This window comes from Bufo bufo, chromosome 5 (assembly GCF_905171765.1).
Source record: "Bufo bufo chromosome 5, aBufBuf1.1, whole genome shotgun sequence".
NCBI classification, from domain to species: Eukaryota; Metazoa; Chordata; class Amphibia; order Anura; family Bufonidae; genus Bufo; species Bufo bufo.
In genome coordinates this window covers 463,745,432-463,757,476 of record NC_053393.1, presented here as the reverse complement: position 1 = coordinate 463,757,476, position 12,045 = coordinate 463,745,432, and the positions used below count along the sequence as shown (strand labels likewise).

At 46.8% G+C, this 12,045-nt stretch overlaps 1 protein-coding gene across 1 annotated transcript in view; it reads right to left on the bottom strand.

Moving 5' to 3' along the window:
* The window catches only part of DNAH11 (dynein axonemal heavy chain 11), a 303,358-nt gene extending 291,644 nt beyond the window's left edge, over nt 1–11,714 (bottom strand). Inside the window, exons 1-3 of the mRNA XM_040433722.1 lie at nt 11,641–11,714; nt 7,446–7,707; nt 4,520–4,663 (exon numbers count right to left, since the gene is read on the bottom strand). Coding sequence (XP_040289656.1) covers nt 4,520–4,663; nt 7,446–7,676 — 375 coding nt within the window. The 5' untranslated portion in view covers nt 7,677–7,707; nt 11,641–11,714. The remainder of the gene's footprint in view (nt 1–4,519; nt 4,664–7,445; nt 7,708–11,640) is intronic.
* Nucleotides 11,715–12,045: the final 331 nt, after the last annotated feature.

Here is a 12,045-nt window from a genome sequence, read left to right as displayed (position 1 = left end):
TCAGAGGAAACAAAATGGCCGCCACCCTATTACTACAAACAAAACCTGTCCTAATCACACAGCAGGACAAGTTACCTAACAGCATCCTCCTCTCTGCTTGTCGGGGATTATGATCCTGAATACAGTTTAATATGAACTTCAGCTGAATCTCTGTAGGAATTGAGTTCATGAGGAGACATGAAGTACAGAGAGGAGGTGGGGATGTGACTGATGAGCAGCAGCACTTGTATGCAGTCTCCATTACCACAGTCTGTCCTGTCCATCCTTTCTGTACTTGACGTCTCCTCATGAGCTCCATTCCTACAGAGATTCAGCTGAAGATCTTATTCGCTATAGGACGAAGCAGCTCTTTAGCTCAGTGTTGTGAAGTAACTTGTCCACCTGTGTGATTAGGACAGGTTTTCTGTGTACTAATAGGACAGTGGCCATTTTATTTCTCCTAATGATTGCTCCCTAGACAAAACGAGTCATTATAAAAAAAAAAAAAAGGTATGTGGGAATATATTTATAACAAAGTAATATTTACGTATTTTCAGTAATTTTATTTTCTTAATTCCTGGAGAACCCCTTTAAGTCAATGGGTCCGTAAAAAACAAATGTGGAACTGCATTAATGCAACTATTTAGAGTGTAACTCTACTTTTTTTAAACTTTTGACATAACAAAGGTTGCAACAGGTGGGGGTCTCAGTGTTGAGACCCCCACAAAAGGTAAAATGAGGAGAAAAAGTGCTCACAGAGCGCTCTCTCTCTCTCTCCCCGTTGCTGACAATGAGTTCAACAGAAAGTCTATGTGCCTGGCTCGACTCCATCTGCAGCGGCGATTAGAAAGCGATCAGTGCGAGTACTTCTTTCTCCTTGTTTTAACAATCACGAGGGTCTCAGCACTCAGACCCTCACTGATCAATACTATTGATGTCAATATGACACATAAAAAGTATTTTAAAAGTACAGGTAATCTGCTGCAGGAACAGGGCACAGTACATTGTATTTGGGACCCCTTCCAGTCATTTTTACATGTTAGAAACAGTGTCAGGCAGCTGCTGCCAAGGCCAATAAGATAATGGGTTGCATCAAAAGGGGCATAGATGCCCGTGATGAGAACATATTCCTACTACTTTACAAATCATTAGTCAGACCACACATGAAGTACTGTGTACAGTTCTGGGCTCCAGTGAACAAGGCAGACATAGCAGAGCTGGAGAGGGTCCAGAGGAGGGCAACTAAAGTAATAACTGGAATGGGGAAAATACAGTACCCTGAAAGATTATCAAAATTAGGGTTATTCACGTTAGAAAAAAGACGACTGAGGTGAGATCTAATTACTATGTATAAATATATCAGGGGTCAGTACAGAGATCTATCCCATCATCTATTTATCCCCAGGACTGTGACGAGGGGACATCCTCTGCGTCTGGAGGAAAGAAGGTTTGTACACATACATAGAAAAGGATTCTTTACGGTAAGAGCAGTGAGACTATGGAACTCTCTGCCTGAGGAGGTGGTGATGGTGAGTACAATAAAGGAATTCAAGAGGGGCCTGGATGTATTTCTGGAGTGTAATAATATTACAGGCTATAGCTACTAGAGAGGGGTCGTTGATCCAGGGAGTTATTCTGATTGCCTGATTGGAGACGGGAAGGATTTTTTTATTCCCCTAAAGCGAGGAAAATTGGCTTCTACCTCACAGTTTTTTTTTGCCTTCCTCTGGATCAACTTGCAGGATAACAGGCCGAACTGGATGGACAAATGTCTTTTTTCGGCCTTATGTACTATGTTACTATGTTACTAGAGGGTAGCTGTCACCATGAACAAATTAAGTAGCCATGACTAGTGTATAAGGGCTTATCCACACGACCGTGCCGCGTTTTGTGGTCTGCAAATTGTGGATCCGCAAAACACGGATGCCGCCCGTGTGCCTTCCGCAATTTGCAGAACGGACGGCCCTTTATAGAAATGCCTATTCTTGTCCGCAAAACGGACAAGAATAGGACATGACTTATAATTTTTGCGGGGCCACGGAACAGAGCAACGGATGCGGACAGCACACGTAGTGCTGTCCGCATCTTTTGCGGCCCCATTGAAGTGAATGGGTCCGCACCCGAGCCGCATAAAATGCGGCTCGGATGTGGAACCAAACCACGGTTGTGTGAATGAGCCCTAATTGGTATGGGAACATAAATGATGTAGATCTATATCAATTTTCAGTTACGCAGAAGCATGACATTGGTAGTCACCCTGGGAGGACAATAGAGACCCTCCCTGAATGCTCCCCAGAATTCATTCTTCTGCGGATGGAGAATTTATGACAAAAGATAAGAGCTGAAAAAATGTCCACAGTAATTGTACCTTTATCTTGAGAATACATGTATGTGCAGAACGATCAGATGGACAAATATTTGTTGTGTGCTGTACAGCTATTGTGAAATCCTGAGTAATGATCACGGAGAGATATGTTGCTGGAGAGAACAGAATTATCCAGGCGGCCGCCGCCCGGGAAACACAGACAAAACTGTTGCACAGGTCGCTCACTTCTTAGGATTGCCAAACACTTGTTTATTGGGCTTTCTTAGCAACAGATGAAAGCTACTGCTTTACAACACCCGGGCTTTACTCACTGCAGTACATGGAGGAGGAAGGCATCAATCTCTGTTAATCCCTTAATGGATGGTCAAAATTAAGAGTTACCAATTAAGTATAATTAAGCAGAAGTCTGTTTCCGGGATACGTGAGTAGTGCTGCAGATAAGGAGTCCAGATCACCATCTTTTGGTTACCTACTGACCGCCCCCCATAGGATGTAGGATGTAGTGGGGGGAAGAAAATCCAAATGGAGTGGAATTGTAAAAAACAAAACTCAATTCTCCCACAGTTTTAAGTTTTTTTATTACGGCGTTCACTAGGTAGTAAAACTGACTTAGGCTCTTCATTCTCCAGATCAGTACGAGTCCGGTAATACCACAAATGTAGAGTTTTTCTTGCGTTTGCGCATTTTTTGTAGTTATGTGTTCGGAGCTGTGTGAGGGCACATTTTATTGCAGGGGGTGTATGGCTTTTTGATCACTTTTTATTTAATTTGTGGTGGGAGGAGAAGCGACCAAAAAACGGCGAATCAGCCATTCTGACACTTTTTCGTTTTGCCTTTTCCGTATGGGATAAATATTTTTATATTTTGATAGTACGGGTGTTTTTGCATGCAGCAATACCCATGATGTGTACTTTTTTATTTTCATTTTGTGGAAATTACCTTTTTTTTTAATATTTCCCATAGGGAACTCTAACAAGTAATCTTTGGATTGCTTCTCTCATACACTCAATTGCATTAGTATTGGAGTCTATGATGATTTTACTGTGTTTCTATGGAGCCTGGCCACAAGCAGGGGCTCCACTGAAACTACTATGCAGCAGCCCTCCTGTCATTCTCTTTTGACAGAGGCTGCTGCATACACGCTCCAGCTCCTCCGATCACCACTCGGGGGAGCTGGAGAATACCCGGAAAGGCGCACTTCCGTTTTTTCAGGCGCTCAGATGCCGGGGTCAGGTTTGACCACGTCATCTGAGAGATCAAATGCCAGCAATCGGCATTACCACTGTTCGCGGACATTAGCCACTGGCGCCTGCTGTATGAAACAGTAGGCACCTGGTTGCTATGGTGCCTGCTCCACAAAGACCCGACATGTGACGTACTATTATGTCACATATTGGGAAGGGGTTAAATATATTATCAGGACTGCTGTGCATGCGTGCAGGAGTCCTCTCCATTAGGTTGGCATGGCACAGCAGTGCAGTGCTGACAGCAAGGAAATGGGGGCGCAGTAGAAGAATAAAAGTGTCCAGCTGGACTCCTTATGTATTACTGAAGAAAATACTACAGACTCCTGGTGACAGATTCCTTTTAAACAATGCAGCATAACTTATACCCACGGCCATGAACAAGCCATTTCATTCTTGCCTCATTTAATCTTTGATCTGTTTCTTGCCATAGTGATCAATGTCAGTGGAGTCGAAATGACAATTCAGACTTTGTTGCAGAAACGTAAAGCCGACCTGTCACATTGTACACGCGCACCTACCTGTGGGCAGGATGCTATACCCCTGCAGCAGCTGAGCAGATTTCATCTATTCTGTACTTACCCCGCACTTATTCACTCAGGTGATTGAAAAGTTTTGCAGTAACTGGTTACATAGTCATACACGTGGACATAAAGAATAGGCTCTATTATAATGTTATCCTCACATTTGTTAGTGCAGTAAGTAGTTTTGGCGAAGGGAAAGAAGCAGAACGGAAAAGCACGCTGGCACAAGTCTGCGGCAACAGAAGCAAAGCAGAAACAGAAGTGCCCTCGGGATTAGACCAACAGTAGAGAGGCTGATGATAAAGATATTTTGGCACATTCATGTCTACACTCCTAACTCTTACCATAACCGTCGGTCCCATCCAATATGCTCCATTACAAGAAAATGCAAAAAAGACAAAAAAAAAATGGACATGACAAATTTTACTAGGTAGAATTCACCTCACCTCCTCCATAAGTGTAGATGTCTGGATAAAAGAGACACCAGACAATTCCCCGAGGATTAGCGCTTTCTTGTAATTGTCTAGGTCAATAGTCGTTGGCAGCTTCTTCATGATGTAACCAGTCTTGCCCCTTACATTTCCATTAATCTGGAAGAAAGCACAACAGGAGTTCCCTGTAGTAAAAATGATATCAAAACTTTGCTTCACCTCTGGCTGGGAATGGAGCGGGAGTGAAATTAATTTACAATCAGATTTTATTTTTCTCCTAGTAAACACCGATGGCGCTCGTCTACACAGTTATCCTGAAGGAACAATTCTTGCACCTTACAAATGGCATCCAGCAAACTCAACACTTGGAAAGTTGGTAGGGAGTCTTCTGTGACTACTACAGAAGCAAGGAGGAGTCTCCGTGGGGAATGGGGTCCTTTTTCTGCTTGGCAGAACCCCCTGATTGCTCCTACAGGGACCGACACAGTGACAGCACTCTGGTAAATCAAAAGATTACGGGATCATGCACAGGAACGCTGTGTGGGTCCGAATCCAAGCAGCGGCTTGGATGCAGACCCATTCACTTCAATGGAGCCACAAAAAAAAGGTGCGGATAGCACTCCATGTGCAGTCCGCATCTGTACCTCCGTTTTGTGGCCCCGCAAAAAAAAAAAATATATATAACATGTCCTATTCTTGTCCATATCACGGACAAGGATAGGACAGGTCTATTGAGGGCCAGACCTTCCGTTCCGCAAAATGCGGAACACAAACTGCCGGTATCCGTACCGCAAATCATGGTACGGCCGTGTGCATGAGGCCTAAAGTGCAGGAAGCCAAATCTGGGGCCCAAAGATAACTTTTTGGTCCCTATGGTAGGATAACCATATGTCCTCTTTTTGGGACCTAAAAAAAATGACTGGCAAGGATTTTTAAATGACCAGGAAAGTCCAGGATTCTCATGGGGGGCACATTTACAACTTTATTTTAATGTGTATCAGGTCGGGACCACTCCCTGGTCTTCTGCTTCGGGTGCTGTACTGTGTCCTGACTGCATTCAGCGTGCGTGCCTACAGGAGCGCACTGTGACCTCAGAGTAGCGAACTGAAAGAGTAGCGCACCAGATCAGAGTGCGAGAGGTAAGGTTTATTTTTTTGTCTGATCTAAGGCCTGATTTATGAGATGGATAGAGGTAGGGGGGTGTTATAGGGGGCCATGACTTTGGGGACTGCTCTGAGTTCTGACTGATGGAAGAGGGGAGTTGTGTTATAGGGGATAGGGATCGACCGATATTGATTTTTTAGGGCCGATACCGATACCGATAATTTGTGAACTTTCAGGCCGATAGCCGATAATTTATACCGATATTCTGGGAATTTTCATTTTTGAGAAAAAAAAAAAATTCATACACAAATCTGCTGAAAATTAATATGTTTATTGTTAATGTGTATTTTGGTTTATTGTTAATGTGTATTTTTTTTTTTTATAAATCTTTTTCATTTATACTTAATATTTTTGTATTTTTTTTTTTTTACTAACTTTTAGCCCCCTTAGGGACTAGAACCCTTGTCCTATTCCCCCTGATAGATCTCTATCAGAGTGAATAGGAGCTCACACTGTCCCTGCTGCTCTGTGCTTTGTGCACACAGCAGCATGGAGCTTATCATGGCAGCCAGGGCTTCAATAGCGTCCTGGCTGCCATGGTAACCGATCGGAGCCCCAGGCTTACACTGCTGGGGCTCCGATCGGAGGAGCAGGGGAGAGGGGATCCTGTGGCCACTGCCACCAATGAGTAATACTGGGTGGGGGGGAGGGGCGCACTGCGCCACCAATGTTTTTACTATTGGCCGGCATTGGGGTGGGGGGCGCACTGCGCCACCAATGATTAATACTGGGGGGCTCGGGGGGGGCGCACTGCGCCACCAATGAAGAGGAGTCTTTCATTCATTCATATACAGGAGGCGGGAGCTAGCTGCAGAATCACATAGCCGGCTCCCGACCTCTATGAGCGGTGGCTGCGATCCGCGGCACCTGAGGAGTTAACTACCGCGGACCGCAGCTGCCGTTCATAGAGGTCGGGAGCCGGCTATGTGATTCTGCAGCCAGCTCCCGCCTCCTGTATATGAATGAATGAAAGGCTTATCTTCATTGGTGGCGCAGCGGCCACAGCCCCTCCCCTCCTCTTGTCTCCTCTCCTGCTATTGGCGGCAGCAGCAGCATCACAGGGGGGAGGAGACACTGCTTCCTTCTCCCCTGTGCTGCGGAGGGAACACAGAACGCGCTGAGAGCAGCGCGTTCTGTGTTCCCCATACGTTATCGGTATATCGGCAAAATAGATGCCGATACCGATAACGTTCAAAATCCTCAATATCGGCCGATAATATCGGCCAAACCGATAATCGGTCGATCCCTAATAGGGGACATTACTTTGGGGTCTGATCTTAGGTCAGATTAATGGAGGCGAGAGAGGGTTATAAGGGCCATTACTTTAGGGTCTTATCTAAAGTCTGATTGATAGAGAGGGGGGAGTGTTATAGGGGGACATGTCTTGGGGTCTGATATGAGGTCTGATTGATGGGGGGGGGGGGAGTTATATAGGGGCCATGACTTTGGGGTCAGATCTAAAGTTTGATTTAAGGGATGGAGGAGTGGGGGGTTATAGGGAGCCACATGAATTTGGGGTGTGTATGAATCTGGTAATGGTCTGGACCAAATGGAGAAGAAAAGGAAAGTGAACAATTGTAATCCGTAGAGACATCACCTGTAAGTCACTTTGTTAGAAAGTAGAGTCCCTCTAAACTGATACAGAGAGGGTGGCGCTGTGTCCTCTTGTTTGAAAAACAAAATATGGTCCCCCTACCCTATGTTAACCACTGTACGAACATAAACCCATATAGTTAGGTGATCTACATTCATGTTACAACGTATTTCTATGTCTTACCTCTTGAGTCACTGATATCCCTCCTTTAGGGGCAGCTGAAAACATCAGCAGGATATGATCTCTTTGATCAAAAAAATCTTTCAGTATCTTCTCATTCTGCTCATCCTCTACAAACTTTATCCAACGATCTTCTTTGACTTTCAAGGTACGTTGAAGCCATCTTCCCATATAGGACACTCTTTCATCTTCCCAGAAGGGAGGCACTGGAGGTTCCTCCTCATCTATGTCCATTTCTGGTTCCCTCAAAAGTATATGTGGTCACCTATCGCCTGTTCATCTAGAATGGAAACTTTTCATTCAAAGTTATACGTAAACACAGTATACCGGTCACCTCCGTCATCAGAACAAGCTGCCTCGTGGAACAGCAGAAAATTATAGGGGCAGGTGCCCCGTCCTAATAGGATGCAGCAGTCCCCCGCCGCCCCCTACCACGCATGTCCGTGGCTCTCTCCATTCACCTCTATGAAAGTTACGGAAACAGACAAAACTGGTATATGGTCTCAGGGGCTGTCGCCCTGCAAGAAGCGTCCAAGGCACCACCACAGGACATAGAAGCTGCTTCATTCAGAGCACATAAGCTAAAAGCTACTGTTTTGGGCTTATGTGATCCACATATGGCAGCCTCTACATCATTTGGAGGATTTTAGGTGGAAGCCAGCCCCAAGATAGCGAGCCATAAATTAACCCCAAGCACACGTTACTCATTAGGATACTAAGAGGCTGTTCCCTTCAGATTAAACATTGGACTGCACTTGACCTGCTTTACATCTGTTTATGGGTTTTTGGGTCTCTGAGAAGAGCCAAAACAGTGTAACGGGGCATTCCGGTTACATTAAGTTATACCCTATCCATAGGACTGGGGAAAACTATTAGATCGGTGGGGGTCCTACTGCTGGGACCCCCACTGACCACGAGAACTGCTAGGTGCCTCCGCTCTGTATCTTCCAGACTGCGCATCCATTCAAGTAAATGGGTCCGCATCCATGATACGGTGCGCACACGGCCGATGTCCGTATATTGCAGACCTGCTGTTTATGGCCTGCAATACGGGCACAGCCGGCACACTTTTTGCGTGCATGAGCCCTAACAATGGAGACAGCGATTGGCTGCAGCAATGACATTCCATACACCTGCATGTTACTGACACTGATGTGCAGGTGCACAGAACGTCACCGCTGCAGCCAGTCACTGGACATTAGAGGGCTGGGGACAGTGATTGGCTGCAGCAGTGACATTCCATACAGCTGCATGTCACTGACACTGATGTGCAGGTGCACAGAATGTCACCGCTGCAGCCAGTCACTGGACATTAGAGGGCTGGGGACTGTGATGGGCTGCAGCAGTGGCATTCCATACACCTGCATGTCACTGACACTGATGTGCAGGTGCACAGAACGTCACCGCTGCAGCCAGTCACTGGACATTAGAGGGCTGGGGACAGTGATTGGCTGCAGCAGTGACATTCCATACAGCTGCATGTTACTGACACTGATGTGCAGGTGCACAGAACGTCACCGCTGCAGCCAGTCACTGGACATTAGAGGGCTGGGGACTGTGATGGGCTGCAGCAGTTATGTGCTTGTAAAAAAGGAGTGTCAGGAGGACTGGACCAGCGCTGGAGAAAGAGGTCACTAGAAGATGGTTTTTTATTCAGATTATTGCAGGCCTTTCCAAGATTTTTAATCATCTCAGAGAACCCATTAAGGAGGTGCTCCGTTGCTTGAACGGTCTCTCTCAATAGGCGCACCACTTTTTAGGCTCCATAAGGCTATGTTCACATGGTGGATTTAGCCTCTGCAAAATCTGCTGCGGTTTTTCACTTTGAATGCTGCAGACCCGCTCGCGGTTTAGTCTCCCTGAATGGAGCTAAACCGCGAGCCGACATCCGCCGCGGCTTCCAGTGGCATCTGTTCAGACAGATGTGACTTCTTAGCGCGGTGAACAGCAGCATAGCCTCCCACTGAAAACTATGGGAGGTCAGGTGCCACATGGCCACCGCCGTAGAAATCCATATTTCATTTCCACCAAACACATGTCCTATTCCGCTCTGGCGGAGAAAGCTTCTAGTTTATGACGAGGCTCAATCCGTGCGCCTGGAGTAAAAACGACTCCGCTCGCTAAACGGACTGGTTTTCATCCCACTTCTATGCCTATTAGTATTTGCCGATGTTCCAGCCCCCGCCAATCCCAAGTAGTGAGGACAGCGCAAAAACCGGCGGTGCGTCAACATACTGTCACACTGTTCACAAAGTGGTGAAACAGGGTCTTACAACTTTTTAACTCCATAAACTGTCGTTGCGCCCGTCATAAATAACCCCCAATATATTGTCGCACAGGCGTTTTTAAGGCCACGTTCACACTTCAGTCATTTGGTCAGTTATTGGGAGCCAGAACCAGGTGCGGGTCAAAAACACAGAACAGGCGCAGATCTTTCCGATACACATGATCTCTGTGGAGGCTTCACTATGGGTTTTGGCTCACAATAAGGGTCCATTCACGCGTCCGTAGTGTGTTGCGGATCCGTAATACACCCGGACGGCACCCCCATAGAATTGGCTATTCTTGTCCACAAGAATAGGACATGTTCTATTCTTTTCCGGAGCTGCGGGCCGGAAGATCGGGGGCGTGCTCCGGAAATGTGGATAAGCACAGTATGTGCTGTCCGCATCTATTCCTGCCCCATAGAGAATGAATCGGTCCGCACCCGTTCCGCAATTTGCGGAACGGATGCGGACGTGTGAATGGACCCTAACTGATGGAAATAACTGAAGAGTGAACTCAGCCTAAGGCCTCATGCACACGACCGTATGTGTTTTGTGGTCCGCAAAACACGGATTCGTAAAAAAATACGGATGACGTCTGTGTGCATTCTGTATTTTGCGGAACGGAACAGCTGGCCCCTAATAGAACAGTGCTATCTTAATGCGTACAATAACAGGACATGTTCTATTCTTTTGCGGAACGGACATATGGAAACGGAATGCACCCAGAGTAACTTCCGTTTTTTTTTTTGCAGACCCTTTGAAATGAATGGTTCCACATACGGTCCCCAAAAAATAACGCAACGGACACGGAAAGAAAATACATTCATGTGCATGAGCCCTAAGGGTCCATTCACACGTCCAGATACCGGCCACGTGCGTTCCGCATTTTGCGGAATGGAAGGTCTGGCCCGCAGTAGACCAGTCCTATCTTTGTCCGTTATATGGAGAAAAATAGGACTAGTTCTATTTTTTGGGTGAAACCGCGGAATGAAATTACGGATGCGGACAGCCCCATTGAAATGAATGGGTCTGCACTCATTCCGTAAAATTGCGAAACGGATGTGGACCCATAACAACGGACATGTGAATGGACCCTAAGACGTCCGCACTACTTTACACCTGGAAACGGACATGGGAGAGGAGCAGCGTTTCCCTCCAGGCCCACGGACTTCCGTTTTTCTGTGTGATCAGCTGTACATTTTGCCATAAAATGATGTGAATCCTCCGGCAGCGCAGGTTGGAATCAAAGACTGGCGTAAATGACACCCCAAATGTAGAAGAGACCTCACAACCATAACAATTAGAAAGAGATTTCAAACTGGTGACAGTCCACAACCAGCGATGAGCGAACTTCTGTTTTCAAGTTTGGCGTACAAGGTTCGGGTTATCTAAGAATTCCGTTATGGATTCCACTAGCACGGACCATAAGTTAGGGTCCATTCACACGTCCGCAAGTTGGGTCCGGATCCGTTCCGCAATTTTGCGGAAGGGGGTGGGGACACATTCATTATCAATGGGGCCAGAATGGATTTGGACAGCACACTACGTGCCGTCCGCATCCGCAATTCCGGACAAGAAAAGGCATTTTCTATTGTAGTGCCGGCGATGTGCGGTCTGCGAAATGCACATTGCCGGTGTTCGTGTTTTGCAGATCCGCAATTTGCGGACGTGTGAATGGACCTTTATTGTCCGTGGTAGCAGAATCCATAACAGAATTCTTGGATAACCCCGAATCTTGTTCGCCCAACACTATCCACAGCCAGCGCCTGTCACTTGTCACATTCGCTGACCTCAGGTGCAGCCATTATTACCTCTGGAAGTCACACAATACAATGACCTGAGGGTACAGGTTTAGGAAGCCCCCCTCCTCACATATTATACTATAGTGTCACCCTCCTGTGAGGGGAGCCCCCTCAGACGACGTCCTTTACCTGCTGCCTGTAGTGCACGCTCCTCTACTGTCCGCACATGACTCTGTTGCCTCCTCGGCAGCCTCTTATCTCTGTAGGATCTCCACTAATACTGAGGCTGCGGAGGGGCGGGAGGCCGCTCATTCCGGCGGCGTCCTGTCTCCCTGGGACACACGGCCGCCGCCTCAGGCAGTAAACATCCCCGCCCTCCGCCGCCCGTCACACTGTGCGTTTCCTCCAAGGCGACCAGAAGACGCCTGGCGGAGGCTCTGTCACCTCTAGGACTGTGCTCACATCCAACGTTTGTTTTCAGAAAGGTGTGGAGATAAGGAGGGAAGGATTTATACAGGTAGTGCTATTATACAGCAGGATTTCCTGAGCAGATTCAGACATCGCTGTGTGAACACCTACCTAATGTCCCAGAAT